General features: G+C 46.0%; 2 protein-coding genes across 5 annotated transcripts in view; one reads left to right on the forward strand and one right to left on the reverse strand.

The window, feature by feature from the left end:
* Positions 1-6: 6 nt before the first annotated feature.
* Positions 7-11,792, reverse strand: LOC115132991 (endoplasmic reticulum-Golgi intermediate compartment protein 2-like). 3 transcript variants are annotated; one of them, XM_065021553.1, is made up of 15 exons: positions 11,623-11,792; positions 8,647-8,793; positions 8,436-8,544; positions 8,274-8,320; positions 8,057-8,124; positions 7,924-7,964; positions 7,320-7,421; positions 4,941-5,036; positions 4,029-4,084; positions 3,665-3,763; positions 3,100-3,197; positions 2,555-2,629; positions 1,020-1,182; positions 805-884; positions 7-670 (listed from the first exon to the last, which is right to left on the reverse strand). In XM_065021553.1, the coding sequence occupies exons 2-15, from the start codon at positions 8,750-8,752 to the stop codon at positions 599-601; spliced, it is 1,212 nt and encodes a 403-aa protein (XP_064877625.1). In that variant the 5' UTR covers positions 8,753-8,793; positions 11,623-11,792; the 3' UTR covers positions 7-598. The 3 variants fall into 3 exon arrangements, with proteins under 3 accessions (XP_064877625.1, XP_064877626.1, XP_064877627.1); XM_065021554.1 differs by lacking the exon at positions 11,623-11,792 and adding an exon at positions 10,838-10,949; XM_065021555.1 differs by lacking the exon at positions 2,555-2,629.
* A 1,570-nt stretch (positions 11,793-13,362) lies between these two features.
* Positions 13,363-25,905, forward strand: part of LOC115132989 (lysine-specific demethylase 7B-like) — a 31,234-nt gene continuing 18,691 nt past the window's right edge. The window contains exon 1 of one of the 2 annotated variants that reach the window (XM_029665770.2): positions 13,363-13,512. In XM_029665770.2, the coding sequence (XP_029521630.1) occupies positions 13,415-13,512 (98 nt within the window). In that variant the 5' untranslated portion in view covers positions 13,363-13,414. Of the gene's footprint in view, positions 13,513-16,905; positions 17,040-25,905 lie in introns of those variants that run through there. The other variant, XM_065021557.1, reaches the window with a different exon arrangement.

Raw genomic sequence — 25,905 nt, forward strand, 5'->3', positions numbered from 1 at the left:
ACAACATGAAGTGATGAAGTGCACTAAAACACGTTTAATAGGACATCTCCCATTGACAGATGTGAAACAGATACTGAACAACAGTGCAAATAGATAGAAATAGAACAAACATGACATGCAAGTTAATAGTATGAAGGATCAGATTTCATTCAGCCTAACTTACAGATGACAACGTCCCAATACCTTTACACACTAAGCCTGATAACTGGGGAGCTGCTTTCCATTTCCAGTGCAAAATACATATTTACAGGATATAAATATATTATAATGGTAGTCATGAGGATACTGTCCAAAACAATAAATAGAACAATTATGATTGTCGGATCCTAATCAGTTTACTCTTATTTGGTTCAAACCAAACTCCCAGTAATCCACATACTTGTGATTGGAGACTTCTCTTCCTGGATTCCCCCACAGGTGAAGGGACAGTAGGTGCACAATCAGCAGCAGGCTCCAGGTCCCATAACCACAAAGCGTCTCGCAGTAGGAGTGCTGATCTAGGATCTGTCCATACAATCTTATCTTAAAAGGGCAAAACTGATCCAAGCTCAGCACTCCTACTCACAGAGCTTTGTGAATATGGGCGCAGGTCACAGGGCTACTCCTGTACGTGGTTGTCCGTCAGGAGCGGAGCAGCACGGTTGTTCACATGGGCATCTGGGAGAACCACCTGGAAATAGAGAACATGCAGAAGTAGTGTAAATACACTACTACCAGTGAGACACAGGGAACCTGGTACATGTACATGGATTTACCATCAATTTGTGACATAGATTTAGTGGCAATAAAGAAGACTGGGCTCACCTCTCTAGGTTTATATGGGCCTAGTTTGAAACGACAGCAGACTATGTCGAAACAGAAGCCAACAAACCCATGGATCATGCCTGTGGGAGAGAGAAGATCAATGAAGACGTGGCACAGTATCAGGCTGGCAAAGCAACTGTGGAATGATTTGAGAGACATGAGCAGTATGAGGTCTGCCCATAACACTGGGTGGTAAGAGTGAGTGTTGTCTGGACCTGTGGTGGAGAAGATACCCCCGATGATGCCACAGAGTCGTACCAGGAACTGCCAGAGGGGCATGTGCTGCTCACTGACCGTCACCATCAGAGAGCTGGTGTCGTACTTCATAAAGATCCCAGACACACCGTGGCTGCCCGCGGCATGGTTGATCACCCGCTCCTAGACCAGACAGTGGGTAGGTAGAGTGGGGGTTAATCTCTCCTTTACACACACACAGTAACTAGAGGTCGACCAATTATGATTTTTTTCAACGCCGATACCGATTATTGGAGGACCAGAAAAAGCCGATACCGGTTAAATCGGACGATTTTTATGTATATATTTGTAATAATGACAATTACAACAATACTGAATTAACACTTATATTTAAACTTAATATAATACATAAATACAAGAAATTTAGTCTCAAATAAATAATGAAACATGTTCAATTTGGTTTAAACAATGCAAAAACACAGTGTTGGAGAAGAAAGTAAAAGTGTAATATGTACCATGTAAAAAAGCTAACGTTTAAGTTCCTTGCTCAGAACATGAACATATGAAAGCTGGTAGTTCCTTTTAACATGAGTCTTTAATATTCCCAGGTAAGACGTTTTAGGTTGTAGTTATTATAGGAATTATAGAACTATTTCTCTCTATACCATTTGTATTTCATTTTGACTTTTGGATGTTCTTATAGGCACTATAGTATTGCCAGCCTAATCTCGGGAGTTGATAGGCTTGAAGTCATAAACAGTGCAGTGCTTGAAGCACAGCGAAGAGCTGCTGGCAAACGCACTAAAGTGCTGTTTGAATGAATGCTTACGAGCCTGCTGCTGCCTACCACCGCTCAGTCAGACTGCTCTATAAAATCATAGACTTAATTATAATATAATAAAACACACAGAAATACAAGCCTTAGGTCATTAATATAGCCAAATCTGGAAACTATCATTTAGAAAACAAAACGTTTATTCTTCAGTGAAATACGGAACCGTTCTGTATTTTATCGAACGGGTGGCAACCCTGTCTAAATATTGCACAACATTCAATGTTATGCATAATTATGTACAATTCTGGCAAATTAATTATGGTCAATGTTAGGAAAAAATGGTTCCGAGTTCACAACGAGCCAGGCGGCCCAAACTGTGTGTATACACTGACGCTGCTTCCACTGAACGCAAGAGAAATGACACAATTTCCCTAGTTAATATTGCCTGCTAACATGAATTTATTTTAACTAAATATGCAGGTTTTAAAAAATATATATAGTTGTGTATTGATTTTAAGAAAAGCATTGATGTTTATGGTTAGGTACATTGGTGCAGCGATTGTGCTTTTTTCACAAATGTGCTTTTGTTAAATCATCACCCGTTTGGCGAAGTAGGCTGTGATTCGATGATAAATTAACAGGCACTGCATTGATTATATGCAATGCAGGACAAGCTAGTTAAAACTAGTAATATCATCAACCATGTGTAGTTAACTAGTGATTATGTTAAGATTGATTGTTTTTTTTATAAGATAAGTCTAATGCTAGCTAGCAATTTACCTTGGCTCCTTGCAGCCTCAAGGTCCTTTTGATGCTGCACTCGTGTAACAGGTGGTCAGCTTGCCACGCAGTCTCCTCGTGGATTGCATTGTAATCGCCGTCCAAAAATACAGATTACAGATTGTTTTGAAATCGGCCCTAATTAAAATCGGCCATGCCGATTAATCCATCGACCTCTAGCACACACACACCTTTCTAGCATCTAGCCTTTGTGTAAGAGAGAAATCTATGACTGTCTCAGGTTGTGATGTGGTGTCATACAGCAGAGCTAGAAGTAACTTCTGGCAGCCAGCAGAGGGAGCTGAATGGACGGGTGGATGGATGGATGAGGAGACTGATCCATCATCTGAACCCACTGCAGCATCCTCCATCATGGTCAACATCAAATAGAATTCCTTTCCCCCTGATGGTTAATATGAGGATTTGGGGAAGGCAGGCTGATACTAGATCTGTGCCTAAATCAGGACTTACCCTCTCCGTCACAGAGAACTGGTGATTTGGGGAAGGCAAGCTGATACTAGATCTGTGCCTAAATCAGGACTTACCCTCTCCGTCACAGAGAACTGGTGTGTGTCTGCCGACACCTTGGACGTGTGCAGTTTGGTAGGAACCACCGTAATGAAATACTGGAACATCTCATTATCTGCAACAACAAGACAAAGAGCAAAGCCTTTAAACCCATCCATCTAGTGACAGACTACACAGACTACACAGAAAGGTGAAATAGGGGGCTTCAGTTCTTTCCCCTGGAGAAACTAGGCTGCTTTGAACGGCAAGTGAATGAAAGCAAGACTGCAGTGAATCCACTTCAAATGGATACAAATAGCTACATTTTCTCCCTGCAAACTCATGACGCCATGCTGAGCAGAATAGGCTGGAAGTGTGGATCAGAGCTCATGTACATAATCAGCCTAGACACAGTCTGGGTTTTGACAGTGTGGCTTATTCACAACACAATATTGTTGCTACAAAGTACCTCAATATACAGTCACTTACAGCTCTACCATTCTGTAGTCATAGCTACACATTAAGTAACAGCTGAATGAGGTTTGATAAGAACATATTAATGTGTTTACTTCCTGGTCTCGGTGAGGAGGAGCAGTAACTTACGGTTGCTGGTGATTTTCTCTGTCCCGTCCAGAGGATTGATGATGCCGGGGATCTCTTCTCCGAAAGACAAATGGTCTATCCGATGGGAGAAGTTGTACGCTGCAATGCATTGATGAAACCCAGCTCACATTCAGTCAGGTGAAATAGGACAGTGAAAACCTCTATTTGGGAGTGAATCATTCTGAGAAAATAGTTATTTGGCACTGCATTAGAATACATACTGCTCTTATCCATCACTTGAAACATGGAAATGCAGATTAAATGTAAGCAACCAGAGAACAGTACTAATGTTGTCCTTGTCAAAAACAAATAACTTATGCAAATGAGTGTCACCCTTTCCTGGTCAGGCTGGCAGAGAACTTACTGTCATGGCTTACAAAAGCTGCTATATGAGCATGGCCACGAGGATGATGAATAGGCCTGAGAAAGACAGAGGGTTAGAAGCGTGAGGAGCATTTTCATCAAAAATAAATATACTGTGCTCTATAGGATGAGTGCCCTTTTACCCATCAGACATATAGACTCATAAATCATTCGCAGCATCAATTTGTGGAGCTTGGAAGCTTCTAACATATGAGATAAACTCCATGAGCCTCTGAGTCTTTGGCTGTATTACATAGCTTTCCCCCATTACACCCATAAAGAATGATTTACATTCAAAATGCACTATTAAAAAAAAAAGAAGGTTGTTCTTGCCCTGAATGCTGATTGGTTGAAAGCCGTGGTATATCAGACTGTATACCATGGGTATGACAAAACATGACTTTTACTGGTCTAATTACGTTGGTAACCAATTTATAATAGCAATAAGGCACTCCAGGGGTTTGTGGTATATGGCCAATATACCGCGGCTAAGGGCTGTATCCAAAGCACTCTGTGTTGCGTCGTGACTAAGAACGGCCATTAACCATGGTATATTGGCCATACACCACAGCCCCTCAGGCACGATTGCTTAATTATAAACAGGGTGGTTTGAGCCCTGAATTCTCATTGGCTGAAGGACATGGTATATCAGACCATATACCATGGGTATGACAAAACGTTTAGTTTCACTGCCCTAATTATGTTGGTAACCAGTTTCTAATAGCAATAATGCTCCTCGGGGGTTTGTGATATATGGCCAATATACCACGGCTAAGTGCTGTGTCCAGGCACTCCACGTTGCGTTGTGCATAAGAACAGCCCTTAGCCGTGGAATATTGGCCATGTACCACACCTCCTCGGGCCTTGTTGCTTAAATATATCGTGCTTATAGGAAAGTGTATCGGTATCTTACTTTCCCACTGTGATGTGGAAGTTCCCAGCCACTTTGTTGACGTAGACGTGCCCATGTATCCTACAGGCACTTAAGGGCTCTGAGGCGGTGCCCTCTCTGAAGACACACACACATACTATTACCTTTGTAGGAAAACATATCTGTACTTAATGCATTTTCCCATCACCTCAGTAGTGATGAATTTTGCATTTGAGAGCCATACCAACTACTAACCTTGGGGGCAAGGCGGGCCTACTAACCTTGGGGGCAAGGCGGGCCTACTAACCTTGGGGGCAAGGCGGGCCTACTAACCTTGGGGGCAAGGCGGGCCTACTAACCTTGGGGGGGGCCTACTAACCTTGGGGGCAAGGCGGGCCTACTAACCTTGGGGGCAAGGCGGGCCTACTAACCTTGGGGGCAAGGCGGGCCTACTAACCTTGGGGGCAAGGCGGGCCTACTAACCTTGGGGGCAAGGCGGGCCTACTAACCTTGGGGGCAAGGCGGGCCTACTAACCTTGGGGGCAAGGCGGGCCTACTAACCTTGGGGGCAAGGCGGGCCTACTAACCTTTGGGGGCAAGGCGGGCCTACTAACCTTGGGGGCAAGGCGGGCCTACTAACCTTGGGGGGGGCAAGGCGGGCCTACTAACCTTGGGGGGGCAAGGCAAGGCGGGCCTACTAACCTTGGGGGGGCAAGGCGGGCCTACTAACCTTGGGGGCAAGGCGGGCCTACTAACCTTGGGGGCAAGGCGGGCCTACTAACCTTGGGGGGGGCTAACCTTGGGGGCAAGGGGCCTACTAACCTTGGGGGCAAGGCGGGCCTACTAACCTTGGGGGCAAGGCGGGCCTACTAACCTTGGGGGGCAAGGCGGGCCTACTAACCTTGGGGGCAAGGCGGGCCTACTAACCTTGGGGGCAAGGGGGGCAAGGCGGGCCTACTAACCTTGGGGGGCAAGGCGGGCCTACTAACCTTGGGGGGGCAAGGCGGGCCTACTAACCTTGGGGGGGCAAGGCGGGCCTACTAACCTTGGGGGCAAGGCGGGCCTACTAACCTTGGGGGCAAGGCGGGCCTACTAACCTTGGGGGCAAGGCGGGCCTACTAACCTTGGGGGCAAGGCGGGCCTACTAACCTTGGGGGCAAGGCGGGCCTACTAACCTTGGGGGCAAGGCGGGCCTACTAACCTTGGGGGCAAGGCGGGCCTACTAACCTTGGGGGCAAGGCGGGCCTACTAACCTTGGGGGCAAGGCGGGCCTACTAACCTTGGGGGGCAAGGCGGGCCTACTAACCTTGGGGGCAAGGCGGGCCTACTAACCTTGGGGGCAAGGCGGGCCTACTAACCTTGGGGGCAAGGCGGGCCTACTAACCTTGGGGGGGGCAAGGCGGGCCTACTAACCTTGGGGGCAAGGCGGGCCTACTAACCTTGGGGGGCAAGGCGGGCCTACTAACCTTGGGGGGCAAGGCGGGCCTACTAACCTTGGGGGGGCAAGGCGGGCCTACTAACCTTGGGGGGGCAAGGCGGGCCTACTAACCTAGGGGGGGGGCAAGGCGGGCCTACTAACCTGGGGGCAAGGCGGGCCTACTAACCTAGGGGGGCAAGGCGGGCCTACTAACCTTGGGGGCAAGGCGGGCCTACTAACCTAGGGGGGGCAAGGCGGGCCTACTAACCTAGGGGGGCAAGGCGGGCCTACTAACCTAGGGGGGCAAGGCGGGCCTACTAACCTAGGGGGGCAAGGCGGGCCTACTAACCCAGGGGGGCAAGGCGGGCCTACTAACCCAGGGGGGCAAGGCGGGCCTACTAACCCAGGGGGTGCAAGGCGGGCCTACTAACCCAGGGGGTGCAAGGCGGGCCTACTAACCCAGGGGGTGCAAGGCGGGCCTACTAACCCAGGGGGTGCAAGGCGGGCCTACTAACCCAGGGGGTGCAAGGCGGGCCTACTAACCTAGGGGGCAAGGCGGGACTACTAACCTAGGGGGAAGGCGGGACTACTAACCTAGGGGGAAGGCGGGACTACTAACCTAGGGGGCAAGGCGGGACTACTAACCTAGGGGGCAAGGCGGGACTACTAACCTAGGGGCAAGGCGGGACTACTAACCTAGGGGGCAAGGCGGGACTACTAACCTAGGGGCAAGGCGGGACTACTAACCTAGGGGCAAGGCGGGACTACTAACCTAGGGGGCAAGGCGGGACTACTAACCTAGGGGCAAGGCGGGACTACTAACCTAGGGGCAAGGCGGGACTACTAACCTAGGGGGCAAGGCGGGACTACTAACCTAGGGGGCAAGGCGGGACTACTAACCTAGGGGGCAAGGCGGGACTACTAACCTAGGGGGCAAGGCGGGACTACTAACCTAGGGGGCAAGGCGGGACTACTAACCTAGGGGGCAAGGCGGGACTACTAACCTAGGGGGCAAGGCCGTAGGGGCTCCCTTTAGAACACTCTTGTACAAGACCTCCTGTAGAGAATGCTCCTCCCTCAGCCTGTTCTGTATCAGCAACAGGGTCCTAAGGAGAGTTGGGAGAGGGAGAAACAGGTTACCTACTCATTTCATACAGGAAGGATGACAAAATAGTTTTTTTTCTTTTGGAATGTGGTTGAGTGAGATTTTCCGACTATTAACGAAGTGCTTAAAGGGCTAATCTACAATAACTACCTATTTATTTTTACTTTTAAATTAATGATATATAGCCATTGATCATTTAAGAATAAAACATTATAAATGTCTCATGAGCTTAGTTTAACTGTCTAACCCAATCAGAACCCAAAATAGAAGCTTGTTTTACTATTTTGAAAATAATTAATTTACTTGTAAACAAACACTGTATAGGCTCAACAACAAAAAAGAACAACTATCATTCTGATATCATGGATGGTCAGTCCTTGGATCCATAGCTCTGTCTATGAATTTGAGAGTGGTTACATTTCTACTCAGCTGTTCACCTACAAAGTGGTGGGGTGATATTTCAACAGTGACATGCACACGTACTAACTGAGTAAACTGCTTACCTGTGCCACAGTTTTTGCTGCGGGGTCAGCTCAAAAATCACCTGAACATTTATACACAGGGAAGAAAATCGATCAGGGTTTAGGATCACCAAAGTCTATTTGTATGTAATAGAATGCTCAGTGATCTACTCACAGGCTCATACTGAATGCCATTTGATGTTATCATAGTCTCTGCCAGGTCCAGAATGTCTGCACCCACATCTGAAACAGCACACCAACTCAATCTTTAGCTCCAGGGGGTTGTGGGGAAAATTACAGTACATCATAACACATTAATTATGCCCAAAATATGAAGGCCTACATTTCATGAATGATTCCAATAAATAATGTGTGATAAGTTGAATACTTACGTTGGCATTTCATGGCAACTGTAATATCTATGTTTATTCTCAATTTACTGTAAATGAAGAAAAAGTATTGTCAGATTCCAAGATAATGTATTGACAGTAAAACATAGTTCAGTCTTATATAAGAGCTTATCATGATGAAACAAAATCAACAGTTCTATGTACCTTGAGAAATCTTTATCCACTTCGTATTCATACTTCATCCAGGTGTCCCGATACACAAAGAACTCAAAGAAGGCCAGCAGTGCCATGGCAGTGAATGCTATCAAGGACACTATGGATGGGCGAGAGAAGAACATTAGCGACATCATTCAAAGTTGAGGCTACTGAATCAGTATTCAGACATATGTGAGCAGTATTGAGAGTGAAATCTCACCTGTCCCCCCTGTGGCTGTGGTCTCGACATAGCTCTCTGGGACCTTGGGGAAGGCATCCAGCTCCTTAACCAGACTCAGGGCTTTCTTCCTGTACAGACGCCTCATCTTCAGGACCACTCTCCACGTCCTCCCTTCATACACCTAACCTGGGAAAGTGAAATCATACAGAAAAGTCCAGTTTTTTTTTCAGTTTTTAAATGACTAATTCCTTATTTTTTCTGTGAGCTCAATGTGCACATTGCAGTTTCTCTAGCGAGAAATCAGTTCCAGCCTGAACTGTGCGATGTAGTGGGGAGTTGTAGTATCCAACAGGCCAATATTTTAGCACATAAAACATGGTAATTAACTACAATGAGCCATAATCCATTTCGCATCTACTTGTCAGGTCAATTTATTTTTTTACACGTGCTGAAGGAGAGACAGGAACGCATGACCATTTAATATATATATATATATATATATATATATACCTTCATTTAACCAGGTAGGCTAGTTGAGAACAAGTTCTCATTTACAACTGCGACCTGGCCAAGATAAAGCAAAGCAGTGCGACACAAACAACACAGAGTTACACATGGAATAAACAAGCATACAGTCAATAACACAATAGAAAAAAATTAAGTCTTTATACAGTGTGTGCAAATAGCGTGAGGTGGTAAGGCAATAAATAGGCCATAGTAGCGAAGTAATTACAATTTGGCAAATTAACACTAGAGTGATAGATGTGCAGATGATGATGTGCAAGTACAAATACTGGAGTGCAAAAGAGCAGAAAAGTAAATAAAAACTATTTGGGGTTGTGGTAGGTAGATTGGATGGGCTATTTACAGATGGGCTATGTACAACTGCCACGTTCGGTTAGCTGCTAAGATAGCTGATGTTTAAAGTTAGTGAGGGAAATAGAAGTCTCCAGCTTCAGCGATTTTTGCAATTCGTTCCAGTCATTGGCAGCAGAGAACTGGAAGGAAAAGCAGCCAAAGGAGGAATTGGCTTTGGGGATGACCATTGAGATATACCTGCTGGAGCACGTGCTACGGGTGGGTGTTGTTATCGTGACCAGTGAGCTGAGATAAGGCGGAGCTTTACCTAGCATAGACTTATAGATGACCTGGAGCCAGTGAGTCTGGCGACGAATATGTAGCGAGGGCAAGCCGACTAGAGCATACAGGTCGCAGTGGTGGGTGGTATATGGGGCTTTGGTGACAAAACGGATCGCACTGTGATAGCAAACTGGATGTAGTCTGAGTAGAGTGTTGGAGGCTATTTTGTAAATGACATCGCCAAAGTCGAGGATTGGTAGGATAGTCAGTTTTACGAGGGTATGTTTGGTAGCGTGAGTGAAGGAGGCTTTGTTGCAAAATAGGAAGCCGATTCCAGATTTTATTTTGGATTGGAGATGTTTAATATGAGTCCGGAAGGAGAGTTTAGTCTAGCCAGACACCTATGTATTTGTAGTTGTCCACAAATTCAGAACCATCCAGAATAGTGATGCTAGTTGGGCGGGTGCGGGCAGCGTATGGTTGAAAAGCATGCATTTAGTTTTACTCGCGTTTAAGAGCAATTGGAGGCCACGGAAGGAGTGTTGTATGGCATTGAAGCTCATTTGGAGGTTTGTTAACAGTGTCCAAAGAAGGGCCAGATGTATACAGAATGGTGTCGTCTGCGTAGAGGTGGATCAGGGAATCACCCGCAGCAAGAGCGACATCGTTGATATATACAGAGAAAAGAGTCAGCCTGAGAATTGAACCCTGTGGTACCCCCATAAAGACTGCCAGAGGTCCGGACAACAGGCCCTCCGATTTTACACTCTACTCTGAGAAGTAGTTGGTGAACCAGGGGATGCAGTCATTTGAGAAACAACGGCTGTTGAGTCTGCCGATAAGAATACGGTGATTGACAGAGACGAAAGCCCAGGTCGATGAAGACTGCTGCACAGTACTATCTTTTATCGATGGCGGTTATGATATCGTTTAGTACTTTGAGCGTGGCTGAGGTGCACCCGTGACCAGCTCGGAAACTGGATTGAACAGCCGAGAAGGTACCATGAGGGGATATAGAGTACCACAGTGAGAGTCATAAAACCTCGTGGCCAAACAAGGAAATGGTTCCAATCATTTTCCCAGCATTCACGTTTCCCATAGGGGACTTTAGAAACACTTAAAATAATGGCTGTGTTTCGTGTAGGCTTACCCTTGCGTGACGTTTTGTTAACCGTGTAAATCTCTCTAGGACAAGGTCACTTTTGATGGCTAGGTTATGGGTATTATGACACCTCTATTGAGAGCAGCTGTTTCTTGGCCAGGTAGCTCTAGCTGAAAATACATGATCAAAGTGATTGATAGTTGGTATTCAGTAGTCATAAAAGTATGCCATATTTACTTTGAAGAACTACAAAATAGTGATTTTGTCAGACAGCATAGGCAGCAGCTCTATAGGATGAGATGATGACTTTGAATTAAATAATAAATTCATCAAATAAAACATGATATAAACGGAAATAAATGAATGTCAATATGATGGTTAATAAAAGATAGCAGTCACTACCACCATCATAGTACATTTATGGTTTTATTCTGTGTTATTACTGCATTTAACCCAAATTCGAAACCAAAATCTGGGATTCTTTTTTAATAATGAACCGAAATTGAACCGACTTCAAAAAGCATTAATCGCTCAGCACTACCGGCACGAGGAAGTCCTCATCAGTATAATTTTAGCTAGAAAGCAACGGGGGATTGGGGCACCAAGCCCAATATTACATTCGTGTCCGTGGGCACTGGGCAATAACGTTATCTATGCAAAACAACTGAAATAGCCCACCAACGTCAATAGGATATATAAGTGTTTCCTTCAATGGCTAGTGATAGTAAACATCGTACACAACAACACCAGCATCACCAACGTAAGCTACAACAAGTTAGCAAAGATGCTCATGGCTGTCTGAGAACCATTCATTCATAATGGTCTCTTCTTACCTTGGTTTCATGCGTCTATACTCCGGTAAATTGATTGCAAAGCAGGTATCAATTCATAACATTATAACGAGTGAAAAAAGACGTTTGTTAGCTTCTAGCGTTCTTCACCGGGTGCTGTCTTGTTTTAGCAACACGACCACCCGTTAGGCGATATGAACTGTCAATGGTCATTTTCCATTAGCGCCACCTGTCAACGAGCTCGCGAATGGCTCTAAATGTGTTGTCATTTTACGCATTGTACACCAGATGGCGCTCAAGCCCGTGAAAATACTCTCACCGCATTCTTTGTCTTCTTTCAAAGCTTGTTCCCTAAAATGTAGGACATTATTCCAAATGTTGCATCATTTTATTAAGTTCAAAACTATTTTGTATACAGGATGATAACTATTTGTATTAGCTTCACCATTTTAGACCTAGGTATATCATGCCTATTATTTTGCTATTGCACAATAAATTCGTGTGGTAATGTTTTTACAACACACCTTTTACTTAAAACATACACATTAAGTATACATTGCAATTCCGTTTTCCATTTGAACATATTTTCATCCCTTATAATTGGCCTGCTCTGACTGCATGTCGGCACACACACTGCTTCTTCAACTGAAGTAACCCCAGCTGTTTAGACTTTATAATTAATTAAGAGGCATTGTTGGGCTCATGCACAGTTCACATCAGTAGGTTATGAGAATTAGGGCTAGGGTTAGCTAAAATTGTCCCTGACGCAACTATAAAATACCTAACCACAACCAGCCCTGCCATGAGAACAGTCTTGGTTTCCACTAATGCGATTCTGCTCAAATAGACCATTGCAGGCGAAGTGTCCTGCCTGGCTGATGCTTATTCAGACACGCCGACTATGGTAACAACAGCTCATTAAAGCAGCGTGGCTCCCCACAGGGAGCTGTCATGAAACCTCAGGGAATGCCCCAGGCCATATCCACACCATCATGACTGATGGGCTTTGACCTTTAACACCCTAAAATCAAGTTGTAGCAAGGCTATTTAAACATCCAAACTCAGTTACACTTACACATGTATGTTAAAATCCGACAATTATTGGCATGTTTATGAAATATCAACTGCTAAATAGCATCATTGTCTCTCCTTAGGATGGCTTCATAAATGGTTTTCTAGTATAAATACAGTATCAGGCACATGCCAAAGTCAGCAAATAACTGCATGTTTCCATAGGTGCAGTCACGGTGTCGCATGCCCTGCATGCATTAAGCCTACTTGACTATGCAGAGCTGCACAGATGGGTTTATGGGGGGATGGGCACTGTCAGCTCACACAGATCAAACGGGTCGGCAGTCCTATTGCTATTCCCTGCCCACAAAGCACGTAGAGCACGTCAGACACGCTCCGTGAGAAATACCAGGCAGGGAGAGCATTTTGTTGTGTTGATCACGCTTCCTGTATTCTGAACCAGGCCATATGAGTCCAAACCAATGGCAGTGCTTTTCCTGCTGAGTGCAGCCTTGGGCACTTTGACCAAGTTGTGTCAGTTTGCATCATATCACTGTTGTTTATAGGTCAATGATCACTGTCGAGTTAAATAAAAAACAACTATTTACATCATTCACAATGTTATAAGTATAGGTATTTGCTATTACACTGAGTAACCAGATGGAAATAAATAATTTGGAAATTGACGTCAGAGATAGGCTTGCCCCAATGGCTTTCCCATGCTTTCTTTCGCATATGATCGGGTTTCCCCTCGACTCTTTCCGCGTACCCAACCAAATCCCCGCCCCACTTTATTCCTGCGTTGTTTGGGGACAGTAGGAAGATGGCGGCGGCCCCGCTGTACTGTGTCTGCCGGCAGTCTTACGATGTGAGCCGGTTTATGATCGAATGCGACCTCTGTAACGACTGGTTTCATGGCAGGTATGGAGATGACACATTCCTTGACACATGCAATCGATTTAACCGACTAAACTAACAGCAGGTGCTTGGGAGTAAGCGAGGATTGTCATGCCGTTGTGACTGCTATTTGTGTGTAACGGGGTCTTCGCTGGTCTCACTCTATTGACACCTCGATCTAGCTAAACTTTACAAAATAGTAAACCGAGCCAGTGTGTTTTATTTCCATTATACATATTGTGAGTTAGTATTTTACTCTACTTATTGGGATATTAGTGTGTGTTGGAGGTTTGAACATGATCTTACCCGACAGCAGTTTGTCAAAAGAAATGAGCCTAACGTTACTAGTTTGCTACCGTTAGCTAGCCAGCTAAGCTTGTGTGTGACGAGTTGTCAATCTCAGTGATCAAAGCCAGCCCTTTAAACATTTGGTCTGTTGAAAGAAGCCTATAGGCTTCGCCTATCCAATTGAGTTGAGAACAAACTTGCCTGGTTATCGAGTAAAGGCATGGGTTCTGATTTTAATCCTTTACTATTGAGTTGGGTAAATTAGTTGGGTTAATGCTAGTCTGCTTAATCAGCCTCTAATGTACAATAATTGTGTGTTACAGCCTGATTAATCAGACTATGTTGGTGCATGTGACAGCCTGACCTGACCCTGGACTTTCCTAGTTGAGAATTTAGGCCACGCGCTTTTGTGAATTCGATTGAAATGGAACATCAATCTCTTGCACATTGGTGGCATCACTTCACTAGCCAAGTGACCTCTTGCATGATCAACATTTTTAGGGGTGAACTACACAAATCCTACTATTTGAGTGAGTGACCTCGTTTGGCCAAAAACCTAAGGTGAGAAAATATGGTTGTTATTTGTGGGCTTTTGATTGACAGGTTGGGGTATTTAAATCCCCCTTTCATCGAAAATGGGCACATGTGTTATACCCCTAGTGGAAGAAAGGAGTATTGAGGAGAAAATTAAAGACCACTAATATGACTACAATAGCAGTTTGCGTGTGTGGAAATTGCAAAGCTATTGCGTTACTACACTCTGTAGACTGCCAAGAACTCAACGCCCAGAATGATGGGATGCCTGAGCCAGGGAACTCGGTCTGTCATGTGCCAAAAGAAGAGGAACAAACTTTGGCGCTTCCCCATTGACTAATAACACATGTACACACTGCTCTGCTCCAAAACCAGAGGGTTCTCTACCATTCTTTCCCATCAGGCTCGCCAGAAGGAAATGGTATGCAAACGTAGTGGAAAGCAGAGAAGCTGCCATGCCTGCACCGGAATCCTGGTGCCCGCTTGTCGGCACACCACCATACTTCCAAGTGACCCGGGGTTGTGTCTAGCTGCCTGGCCGGGAGGGCATCTATTTTATCTCACCAGTGACTGAAGGCTCCATAACGGAACTAGGCAGAGGAGCCAACCAGAGTGTTCTGTGTTGTTTATAAGGTGTAGACTATGGACAAGGTAGGGGGCAGAAGACAAAGAATGCCCTGATAGTTTCCTAATGGCCTAACACACTGTACACTACAGGCCTGTGCAGTAAAAGAGCCTCACATCCACTGAGCAGGCGTGTGCTGCGGATGCTTCTGCTGAGACTATGGAGATGGCACTCTGCTGAGACATTGCATTACGAACGACAACAAACCCCGTATGGCGTCAGTGGCTCACGTTGCAGCCCACAGACCTGCGTCTCTCTCCAGGCTGCGTGGGTGTGACTCCCAGTTAATGTCTGGTTCTGGTAGAGTGTGTGGTAGTGGTGAGACAGCAGAGACTGGATGGGACACAGGGGAATGATTGATGGTCGCTCCACAGAGGCAGCTTCAATGTACCATCCATCATTATGCCCTACACTCTCAGCCAGGGGAAAAGACTGAGAGATGGATGCTCTCCCCCTGTCCTCAATGTTGTGAGAGAACTAGAATTTGTGGGAGAGCTTGTTTTTAGTGTGTGTGACTCAGACCTCTAATGAATGTAAACATGACACTAACCATCATCTGTGGGACTCTGTGGTCTTTGTCTCTGGGGTATGCCAATGACATTACTCTCAGATTGATCAATGCTGATTAGGAGGTCAACAGCATCATGTATTGATTTCCAGTCGTTTAGAGTCACGGTATATTAGTTGGTTCGCTTATGATGATGAAGCAAGGGTGAACTTGGCTTCAGACTTATTCTGCAGCTGATGGTGAGAATGGACCAATGTTTTGATCTCTTGGAAATACAATGAGGAGTTGAAAGTAGGATTTTACTAAGGATAACCACACTTAGCGGATTGCATTCCTTTTATCACTCTGACAGAAACCCTCTGAAAAGTAGCATGGCAAGTTGCATCACTGCCTGATTGACATCTACTTTGCCTACATATCATGCTTGAATATTGGAAGAGTCAGCTCTGCTGCACTAAGGACCAATCCAGTTTGTCAGCCAGTGTAATCATGCGTTGACAGTAGAGGTTGACCGATTATGATTTTAACACCGATAATTGGAGGACCCCAAAAAAAGCTGATGCCGATTTAAAAAATATATATAAAAATACAAAATGTATTTGTAATAATGACAATTACAACAATACTGAATGAACACTTATTTTAACTTAAATAATACATCAATAAAATCAATTTAGCCTCAAATAATGAAACATGTCCAATTTGGTATAAATAATGCAAAAACAAAGTGTTGGAGAAGAAAGTAAAAGTGCAATATGTGCCATGTAAGAACGCTAACTGTTACGAATCCCTTTTGGCCCGACAGTCTAGGGGGGGATGGTAATGAGACCTGTAACATAACTCATGCAAATTCTAAAGTGACAAAGTAAAAATGAGAACGAAATAACTACGACAACTGAAATCTTCCGTCAAACTCAAGGTTTATTTGTAAACACACAGTAATGGGGGGGGGGGGGGGGGGAAGCAGGAAAAGGGGCTGAGCTGGACCCAAGGAAAGAAACAATAAGTATTCAAAAACACCCCTAAGCTAGACTAGCCTACTTTAACAGTTAACTAACCAAAAATACAGTGGGTGGTCCGCCCAGTTCTAACTAGTGTATTTAAAAGTCTACCTACGGGTAGTGTATGCCCATGGGCGACTTGTCTTGGTTTCCCCTTTTCCCACCAGCAAACAAACAAAAACACCATAACCAAAACAATACTCACAGGTGATGACAAAGTGCTATGGAGGTGCTCAAACAAAAGAGAGGTTAATACACAATGAGAGAGTGCAACACAGAGACCTACAGACATGGCATTTACAGAGAGATTGAGCTTTTGAGCAAACAACTGATGGGGTTTTTAAACCAAGGGAAAGGAACTGTGATTGGGTAGGAAACAGGAGGAGGTGTGTCTTCTGATTGATGATTGGATTGGTGACTGATTGGGGAGTGGTGATTTTCACCTGTGAGGGGAGAAGGAGAGAAAAGAACACAGGATACACACAGACACAGGATACCTGTATCCGTAACACTAACGTTTCAGTTCCTTGCTCAGAACATGAGAACATAATGAAAGCAAGTGGTTCCTTTTAACATGAGTCTTCAATATTCCCAGGTAAGAAGTTTTAGGTTGTAGTTATTATAGGACTATTTCTCTCTATACCATTTGTATTTCATTAACCTTTGACTATTGGATGTTCTTATAGGCACTTTAGTATTGCCAGTGTAACATAGCTTCCGTCCCTCTCCTCGTTCCTCCCTGGGCTCAAACCAGGAACACATCGACAACAGCCACCCTCGAAGCAGCGTTACCCATGCAGAGCAAGGGGAACAACCACTCCAAGTCTCAGAGCGAGTGACGTTTGAAACGCTATTAACGCGCACCTCGCTAACTACCTAGCCATTTCACATTGGTTACACCAGCCTAATCTCGGGAGTTGATAGGCTTGAAGTCATAAACAGCGCAAAGCTTGAAGCATTGCAAAGAGCTGCTGGCAAAACGCACGAAAGTGCTGTTTGAATGAATGCCTACGAGCCTGCTGCTGCCTACCACCGCTCAGTCAGACTGCTCTCACAAATAATAGACTTAGTTATAACATAATCAACACGCAGAAATACGAGCCTTAGGTCATTAATATGGTCGAATCCGGAAACTATCATCTTGAAAACAAGACGTTTATTCTTTCAGTGAAATACGGAACCATTCCGTATTTTATCGAACGGGTGGCATCCATAAGTCTAAATATTCCTGTTACATTGCACAATCTTCAATGTTATGTCATAATTACGTAAAACTCTGGCAAATTAGGTGGCCCAAGCTGTTGCATATACACTGACTGCGCGTGCAATGAACGCAAGAGAAGTGACACAATTTCACCTGGTTAATATTGCCTGCTAACCTGGATTTCTTTTAGCTAAATATGCAGGTTTAAAAATATATACTTCTGTGTATTGAATTTAAGGAAGGCATTGATGTTTATGGTTAGGTACACATTGGAGCAACGACAGTCCTTTTTCGCAAATGCGCACCACATCGATTATATGCAACGCAGGACACGCTAGATAAACTAGTAATATCATCAACCATATGTAGTTATAACTAGTGATTATGATTGATTGATTGTTTTTTATAAGATAAGTTTTTAATGCTAGCTAGCAACTTCCCTTCGCTTACTACATTTGCGTAACAGGCAGGCTCCTCATGGAGTGCAATGTAATCAGGTGGTTAGCGCGTTGGACTAGTTAACTGTAAGGTTGCAAGATTGAATCCCCGAGCTGACAAGGTAAAAATCTGTCGTTCTGCCCCTGAACAAGGCAGTTAACCCACCGTTCCTAGGCCATCATTGAAAATAAGAATGTGTTCTTAACTTAAATAAAGGTGTAAAAAAAAGTTTGAAAAAACCCCCCCCGGCCAAACCGATTTCCGATTGTTATGAAAACTTGATATCAGCCCTAATTAATCGTCCATTCCGATTAATCGGTCAAACTCTAGTTGACCGATCTAGTGGGAGAGGCAGAGACTGAGGGTGTACTATGAAGGCCTAGGTGTGTGGCCTAGGTGTATGAGGCTCACTAAAAGAGGTAGGCCTATGTTGAGAGCATGTGTGAGAAGACACAAACCCAGTCCCCCACCGCCTTAGAAGAAACGACTCAGCTCAAGGCAATGCAACCTGCACCATAAACAATGAAGTTGTTCCACTCCTTCCCCAGGGGACTGCAATGTCCCATAAACAACAAAGCAGCAATCCTCTTTTGTTTTCCAGCTGCCTACAGAGAAGTACTTCTACCCTAAGCTGTCTGTAGAAGCTTAGTGATGTGGGTTAATGGTGGAGAGACGTTGTTGTGTACGAAGGCCCTTCATCAGTGCATTGTACCCCATTGATATGATGGGTATCCTTTCCTGTGGTCTGATTTTTATGCCCACTTGGATCCTAGTCTTTGGAAAGACAGGAGTCAGGTGCCCTTTGGGTCTAAATGAACCCAGGCAGGTGTGTTTAACTGCCCTCACCCCTCCCCATCTCCCATCCTCTCCCCCATGATCCATTAGCTATCTGCCAGTTCTCTAATATAAGCGCGTTGGAGCCCTATGCAGGGGGGTTATTAAGTGCTTAACGTAATGGCTGAGCCCTCCTACAACCCTTTGTGTGTCTCGGCTGATCATTGAGACACAATGAAGCCCTCACAGTACATAGACTAATGAATAACCCCAGTCACACAGGAAGGCGGGCAGCTCCACAACAGAGGATGTAGAGGGATAGGAGCTGATGGTGGTGGGAGAGTTGACAGCTCTCCTGATTCAGGACAGGATGTGTGACCCATAGAGATGGAGAACTCATCATGGATATAACCCATTTTAGCATGGACTTTGCCATTGAGGGCTTCCACCATGTTAAAGTAGTCAACCGGGTGTGGATTCCTATGAGTTTGGTGCAATCAGCCAATGAAGAAGAAGAAAGCCTCAATGGTGATGCCCACGCTGTTACAGATTCTTTAATGGCACAGATAAAAAGATGAGTCCTCAATCTATCTCTGTGGTTTGACCTCATGCTGCTAGGCTGGTGTCTGCCCACCATTGGCAGGGGGCTGGCATTGTTTCTGGGAGAGTGGTGAGACAGTGACAGACACGCACAGACCCATATTGGGCTTTATTTCCCCCAGGGCTGATGTCACTTGATTTATTACTATACACTAAATACCAAAGTTTTGTCTTCCACACAGCTCTTAAATAAGCCAGATTTATAGTTTTGTTGTCTTCGATGGGGCAGCCTCAGTAGTTTTTAAAGAGTGAGATTGATTTAGTTTGAGGAGTCGAGGATAAGTAGCTACACAAGTTGCATCATCAACACTCCCCAGCCCTCCAGTTTCCAAGTGACTCCCCCAACCCGTCATAGCTGCGCAAAGGAAGAAACCGCATCAGTCTGGTGGCACAGTGCCCTGCTTCCCCCTCGTGCCGGCCCGTGCTGCGCTGGTGTTACACAAGATGACCAGGCAGAGTAGGTGTAGGAGGTCAGCTTGGCTCGGCTCAATCCCACAGCCACACGCTCACTCTGTCGTGCTCGCTCTAGCATGTCCTAACCCGACAGACAGGCAGGAGAATTCATGTCAGGCCCGGGGTGACGTAATTGGCGCGGTGATTCATTCTAGTCTCCCCAGCAAGGCCATTGAGCAACCTCAGGACTCAGGAGCCAAGATTCCAGCCCACTGCTGCATTGTAGCTCATCTTGCCTGCTGACGTAGGAAGTGAGTGGAGGTGGACTGTGGAGGTGGACTGTGGAGGTGGACTGTGGAGGTGGACTGTGGAGGCCACTCTGTAGGGTTAGGATACTGAAGGAGTTTATAGCGTTGTATCTTCTGTAAATGTGGCCCTGAGTTTTTTCCGATGACCTGACCAGGAAAAATTCAGACTGCTGTGCCACTCGGGAGACCACTAAGGCACTGCATCGCAGTGCTAGAGGCTTAACTATAGATCCGGGTTCAATCCTGGGCTGTATCGCAGCTGGCCCAGACCAGGAGACCCATGATACGGCGCACAATTGTCCGGGTTAGGGGAGGGTTTGGCCGGCCGGCCGGGATATCCTTGTCCCATCGCGCTCTAGCGATTCCTGTGGTGGGCCGGGCACATACACGCTGACACAGTCGCCAGTTGGACAGTGTTTCCTCTGACACATTGGTGCGGCTGGCTTCCGGGTTAAGCGAGCTGTGTGTCAAGAAGCAGTGCGGCTTGGCAGGGTCGTGTTTCGGGGGACGCATGGCTCTCGACGTTCAACCACTCTGAGTCCGTACGGGAGATGCAGCAATGGGACAAGACTGTAACTACCAATTGGATACCACAAAAAAGGGGTAAAAAGTACCCAAGAAATGTTACAATAAAAAAATATATATGACACTTATCCCTACCTAAAATCAGGCGTAGCCTGATAGCTGCTGTCTTATCAATATTCTGCTGAACAACAACACCATTGCTAAGGAGACTTAACAAGCAACAACACACCACCAGAGAAAGTTCAAGTGTGACGCTGTTTCCTGCTGGCCTTTGTTTCCCTTTACAATTTCCTGCAATTTCCACTCTGATCAACGCTGATAGTGGCTGGTGAGAACTGTGTCCACTCCTAGACAGGCCCTCTGTGAAAATAGTATCATTATCTGCTATTGAAACGTTTACTACGTCCTCACACAGCACCTAGCCCCCAGGCTAACTCCAGGACCCTGAGGGAGGGAGCTGGAACTTTAATGGCTGTCATTTACCACCCTAAGCAAGTCCCCCAGTGTTTTCTGTTTTCACACTGAAAGGAATTCCACTGTTTGTCACTCCCAACTTCAGAGAGCAGGACCTCCAAACTCATTTAGATTTACCCACTGAAGACCAGTCACAGAGCAGGGAGATTTGAATGAGAGGAAGACTGCAGAGCGGGAAAAAGGCGGAATTGCGTAAAGTTCATAGAGTTGTTTGCCATCTTCATGAACTCTCAAGCCTCTTAAACTAGCTACTAGAGAAACTCAGTTTGTTTGTATTTTTACAAAAGAACAGATTGTCACTATGAGGAAATAGTCCCTTTTGTGTTTTCTGCTACATAATATCCATGTCAGAGCAGCAAAAGATATTAGTCCACATCTGTCTCTTTATGCTCTTGTCAGCTGAAACTAAAGTTTAGCTTAGAAGTTTAGACGATTTATCTTTTTGTTTACTTGAGAAGAAGCTCTTTTAAAAGTGCTGTCTTAGATTCCTCCCATACCCCAGTGACACAAATGTTGCCTGCTGTTTTTCTCCCCCTTTCCATGCATCGGTGGGCATCCACGCATAATGGCAACACTCAGAGCCTATTCACAGGATTCTGTGTGTTATTCAGCGTTCTCTTATGGAACAGAGCGTTGGTATGCACCAGAGGAATGTGTGTGCTGCTGCCTGTGGTCTGGCTGTTGTGGGGCGGTCGGAGGTTTGGTGGTGTAGGGGTTTGAGTGACGTCAACACTGTTGCAGTTCTGTGTGATACTGAGACAAACACATGGTTGAGCTAATGGGAAAGGTCTGGCCCAGAGTGGTCTAGAGGTTATTGTTAGGGCCCAGGGAAAATCTCCTTGCCCTAACTAACTAATTCCTTGCCCGAAGGCCACTGTCCCCCAGACAAGTAAAACCGATCGCCTCCCAACTTCAAGGTTGCTTGACTTTTCGTACCTCTTAAAAATAATCAGGGAGCAAAAGGTCACCTGAGGTCGTCTTCCACGTACACTACCCTGTAGTGTTTCTGGCTCTGTGTTAACCTCTTACCTCTCCCTGCTCCTCATATACAACACCACTCTGTGGTGTTTCTGGCTCTGTGTTTACCTCTAACCTCTCCCTGCTCCTCATATACAACACCACTCTGTGGTGTTTCTGGCTCTGTGTTTACCTCTAACCTCTCCCTGCTCCTCATATACAACACCACTCTGTAGTGTTTCTGGCTCTGTGTTTACCTCTAACCTCTCCCTGCTCCTCATATACAACACCACTCTGTAGTGTTTCTGGCTCTGTGTTTACCTCTAACCTCTCCCTGCTCCTCATATACAACACCACTCTGTAGTGTTTCTGGCTCTGTGTTTACCTCTAACCTCTCCCTGCTCCTCATATACAACACCACTCTGTGGTGTTTCTGGCTCTGTGTTTACCTCTAACCTCTCCCTGCTCCTCATATACAACACCACTCTGTGGTGTTTCTGGCTCTGTGTTTACCTCTAACCTCTCCCTGCTCCTCATATACAACACCACTCTGTAGTGTTTCTGGCTCTGTGTTTACCTCTAACCTCTCCCTGCTCCTCATATACAACACCACTCTGTAGTGTTTCTGGCTCTGTGTTTACCTCTAACCTCTCCCTGCTCCTCATATACAACACCACTCTGTGGTGTTTCTGGCTCTGTGTTTACCTCTAACCTCTCCCTGCTCCTCATATACAACACCACTCTGTGGTGTTTCTGGCTCTGTGTTTACCTCTAACCTCTCCCTGCTCCTCATATACAACACCACTCTGTAGTGTTTCTGGCTCTGTGTTTACCTCTAACCTCTCCCTGCTCCTCATATACAACACCACTCTGTAGTGTTTCTGGCTCTGTGTTAACCTCTAACCTCTCCCTGCTCCTCATATACAACACCACTCTGTAGTGTTTCTGGCTCTGTGTTTACCTCTAACCTCTCCCTGCTCCTCATATACAACACCACTCTGTAGTGTTTCTGGCTCTGTGTTAACCTCTCCCTGCTCCTCATATACAACACCACTCTGTCATGTTTCTGGCTCTGTGTTAACCTCTAACCTCTCCCTGCCTGTCATATACAACACCACTCTGTAGTGTTTCTGGCTCTGTGTTAACCTCTAACCTCTCCCTGCTCCTCATATACAACACCACTCTGTAGTGTTTCTGGCTCTGTGTTTACCTCTAACCTCTCCCTGCTCCTCATATACAACACCACTCTGTAGTGTTTCTGGCTCTGTGTTTACCTCTAACCTCTCCCTGCTCCTCATATACAACACCACTCTGTAGTGTTTCTGGCTCTGTGTTAACCTCTAACCTCTCCCTGCTCCTCATATACAACACCACTCTGTAGTGTTTCTGGCTCTATGTTTACCTCTAGCCTCTCTCTGCTCCTCCTATACATCACTATCCACAGCCACACAGAGTGTCAGAACAGGGTGTCAGTTTAGCAAAACCATGATATCTTTTGTGTCTCGTAAGTCTCAAGTCTGGCCCAAAGGATGACCCAGTGAGAGAAACTTGTATGTGACCCCTTTTCCCAAAGGCTTTAAATCATGTAAGTAGGAGTCGCCCCCCCCCAGACAAAGTCAAGTATTTCATGCATTGGGCTTACTCCTTTTGTGTACAAAACTCTCTCAATCCCTCAAACTCTCCAGAGCATGGGCCCTGAAACCATGGATGGAGATATCAGTGAGAGAGAGCCTGTTTCCACAACAGCTTCTCTGGTGTTATGATCCTGGAGAGAACAGTCTCTTGTCCCGTCAGTTGATTTATTGGATCTGAAAGTGAAAACACCATGGCGCTAGCCTGGTCCCAGATTTGTTTGTAGTGACTTGCCAACCTCTATGGTCAATGTGACCCCAAATATTGGGACCAGGCTGTCATGGTCCTGTCTGTCTCTTTAACAGTTGAAGTCGGATGTCATTAAAACATGTTTTTCCACCACTCCACAAATTTCTTGTTAACAAACTATAGTTTGGCAAGTCAGTTAGGACATATACTTTGTGCATGACACCAAGTCATTTTTCCAACAATTGTTTACAGACAGATTATTTCACTTATAATACACTGTATCACAATTCCAGTGGGTCGGAAGTTTACATTTAAGTCATTTAGCAGACGCTCTTATCCAGAGCGACTTACAAATTGGTGCATTCACCTTATGACATCCAGTGGAGCAGCCACTTCACAATAGTGCATCTAAATATTTTAAGGGGGGGGTGAGAAGGATTACTTTATCCTATCCTAGGTATTCCTTAAAGAGGTGGGGTTTCAGGTGTCTCCGGAAGGTGGTGATTGACTCCGCTGTCCTGGCGTCGTGAGGGAGTTTGTTCCACCATTGGGGGGCCAGAGCAGCGAACAGTTTTGACTGGGCTGAGCGGGAACTGTACTTCCTCAGTGGTAGGGAGGCGAGCAGGCCAGAGGTGGATGAACGCAGTGCCCTTGTTTGGGTGTAGGGCCTGATCAGAGCCTGGAGGTACTGAGGTGCCGTTCCCCTCACAGCTCCGTAGGCAAGCACCATGGTCTTGTAGCGGATGCGAGCTTCAACTGAAAGCCAGTGGAGAGAGCGGAGGAGCGGGGTGACGTGAGAGAACTTGGGAAGGTTGAACACCAGACGGGCTGCGGCGTTCTGGATGAGTTGTAGGGGTTTAATGGCACAGGCAGGGAGCCCAGCCAACAGCGAGTTGCAGTAATCCAGACGGGAGATGACAAGTGCCTGGATTAGGACCTGCGCCGCTTCCTGTGTGAGGCAGGGTCGTACTCTGCGGATGTTGTAGAGCATGAACCTACAGGAACGGGCCACCGCCTTGATGTTAGTTGAGAACGACAGGGTGTTGTCCAGGATCACGCCAAGGTTCTTAGCGCTCTGGGAGGAGGACACAGTGGAGTTGTCAACCGTGATGGCGAGATCATGGAACGGGCAGTCCTTCCCCGGGAGGAAGAGCAGCTCCGTCTTGCCGAGGTTCAGCTTGAGGTGGTGATCCGTCATCCACACTGATATGTCTGCCAGACATGCAGAGATGCGATTCGCCACCTGGTCATCAGAAGGGGGAAAGGAGAAGATTAATTGTGTGTCGTCTGCATAGCAATGATAGGAGAGACCATGTGAGGTTATGACAGAGCCAAGTGACTTGGTGTATAGCGAGAATAGGAGAGGGCCTAGAACAGAGCCCTGGGGGACACCAGTGGTGAGAGCACGTGGTGAGGAGACGGATTCTCGCCACGCCACCTGGTAGGAGCGACCTGTCAGGTAGGACGCAATCCAAGCGTGGGCCGCGCCGGAGATGCCCAACTCGGAGAGGGTGGAGAGGAGGATCTGATGGTTCACAGTATCGAAGGCAGCCGATAGGTCTAGAAGGATGAGAGCAGAGGAGAGAGAGTTAGCTTTAGCATTGCGGAGCGCCTCCGTGATACAAAGAAGAGCAGTCTCAGTTGAATGACTAGTCTTGAAACCTGACTGATTTGGATCAAGAAGGTCATTCTGAGAGAGATAGCGGGAGAGCTGGCCAAGGACGGCACGTTCAAGAGTTTTGGAGAGAAAAGAAAGAAGGGATACTGGTCTGTAGTTGTTGACATCGGAGGGATCGAGTGTAGGTTTTTTCAGAAGGGGTGCAACTCTCGCTCTCTTGAAGATGGAAGGGACGTAGCCAGCGGTCAGGGATGAGTTGATGAGCGAGGTGAGGTAAGGGAGAAGGTCTCCGGAAATGGTCTGGAGAAGAGAGGAGGGGATAGGGTCAAGCGGGCAGGTTGTTGGGCGG

The sequence above is a fragment of the Oncorhynchus nerka genome, linkage group LG8 (assembly GCF_034236695.1).
Source record: "Oncorhynchus nerka isolate Pitt River linkage group LG8, Oner_Uvic_2.0, whole genome shotgun sequence".
NCBI classification, from domain to species: domain Eukaryota; kingdom Metazoa; phylum Chordata; class Actinopteri; order Salmoniformes; family Salmonidae; genus Oncorhynchus; species Oncorhynchus nerka.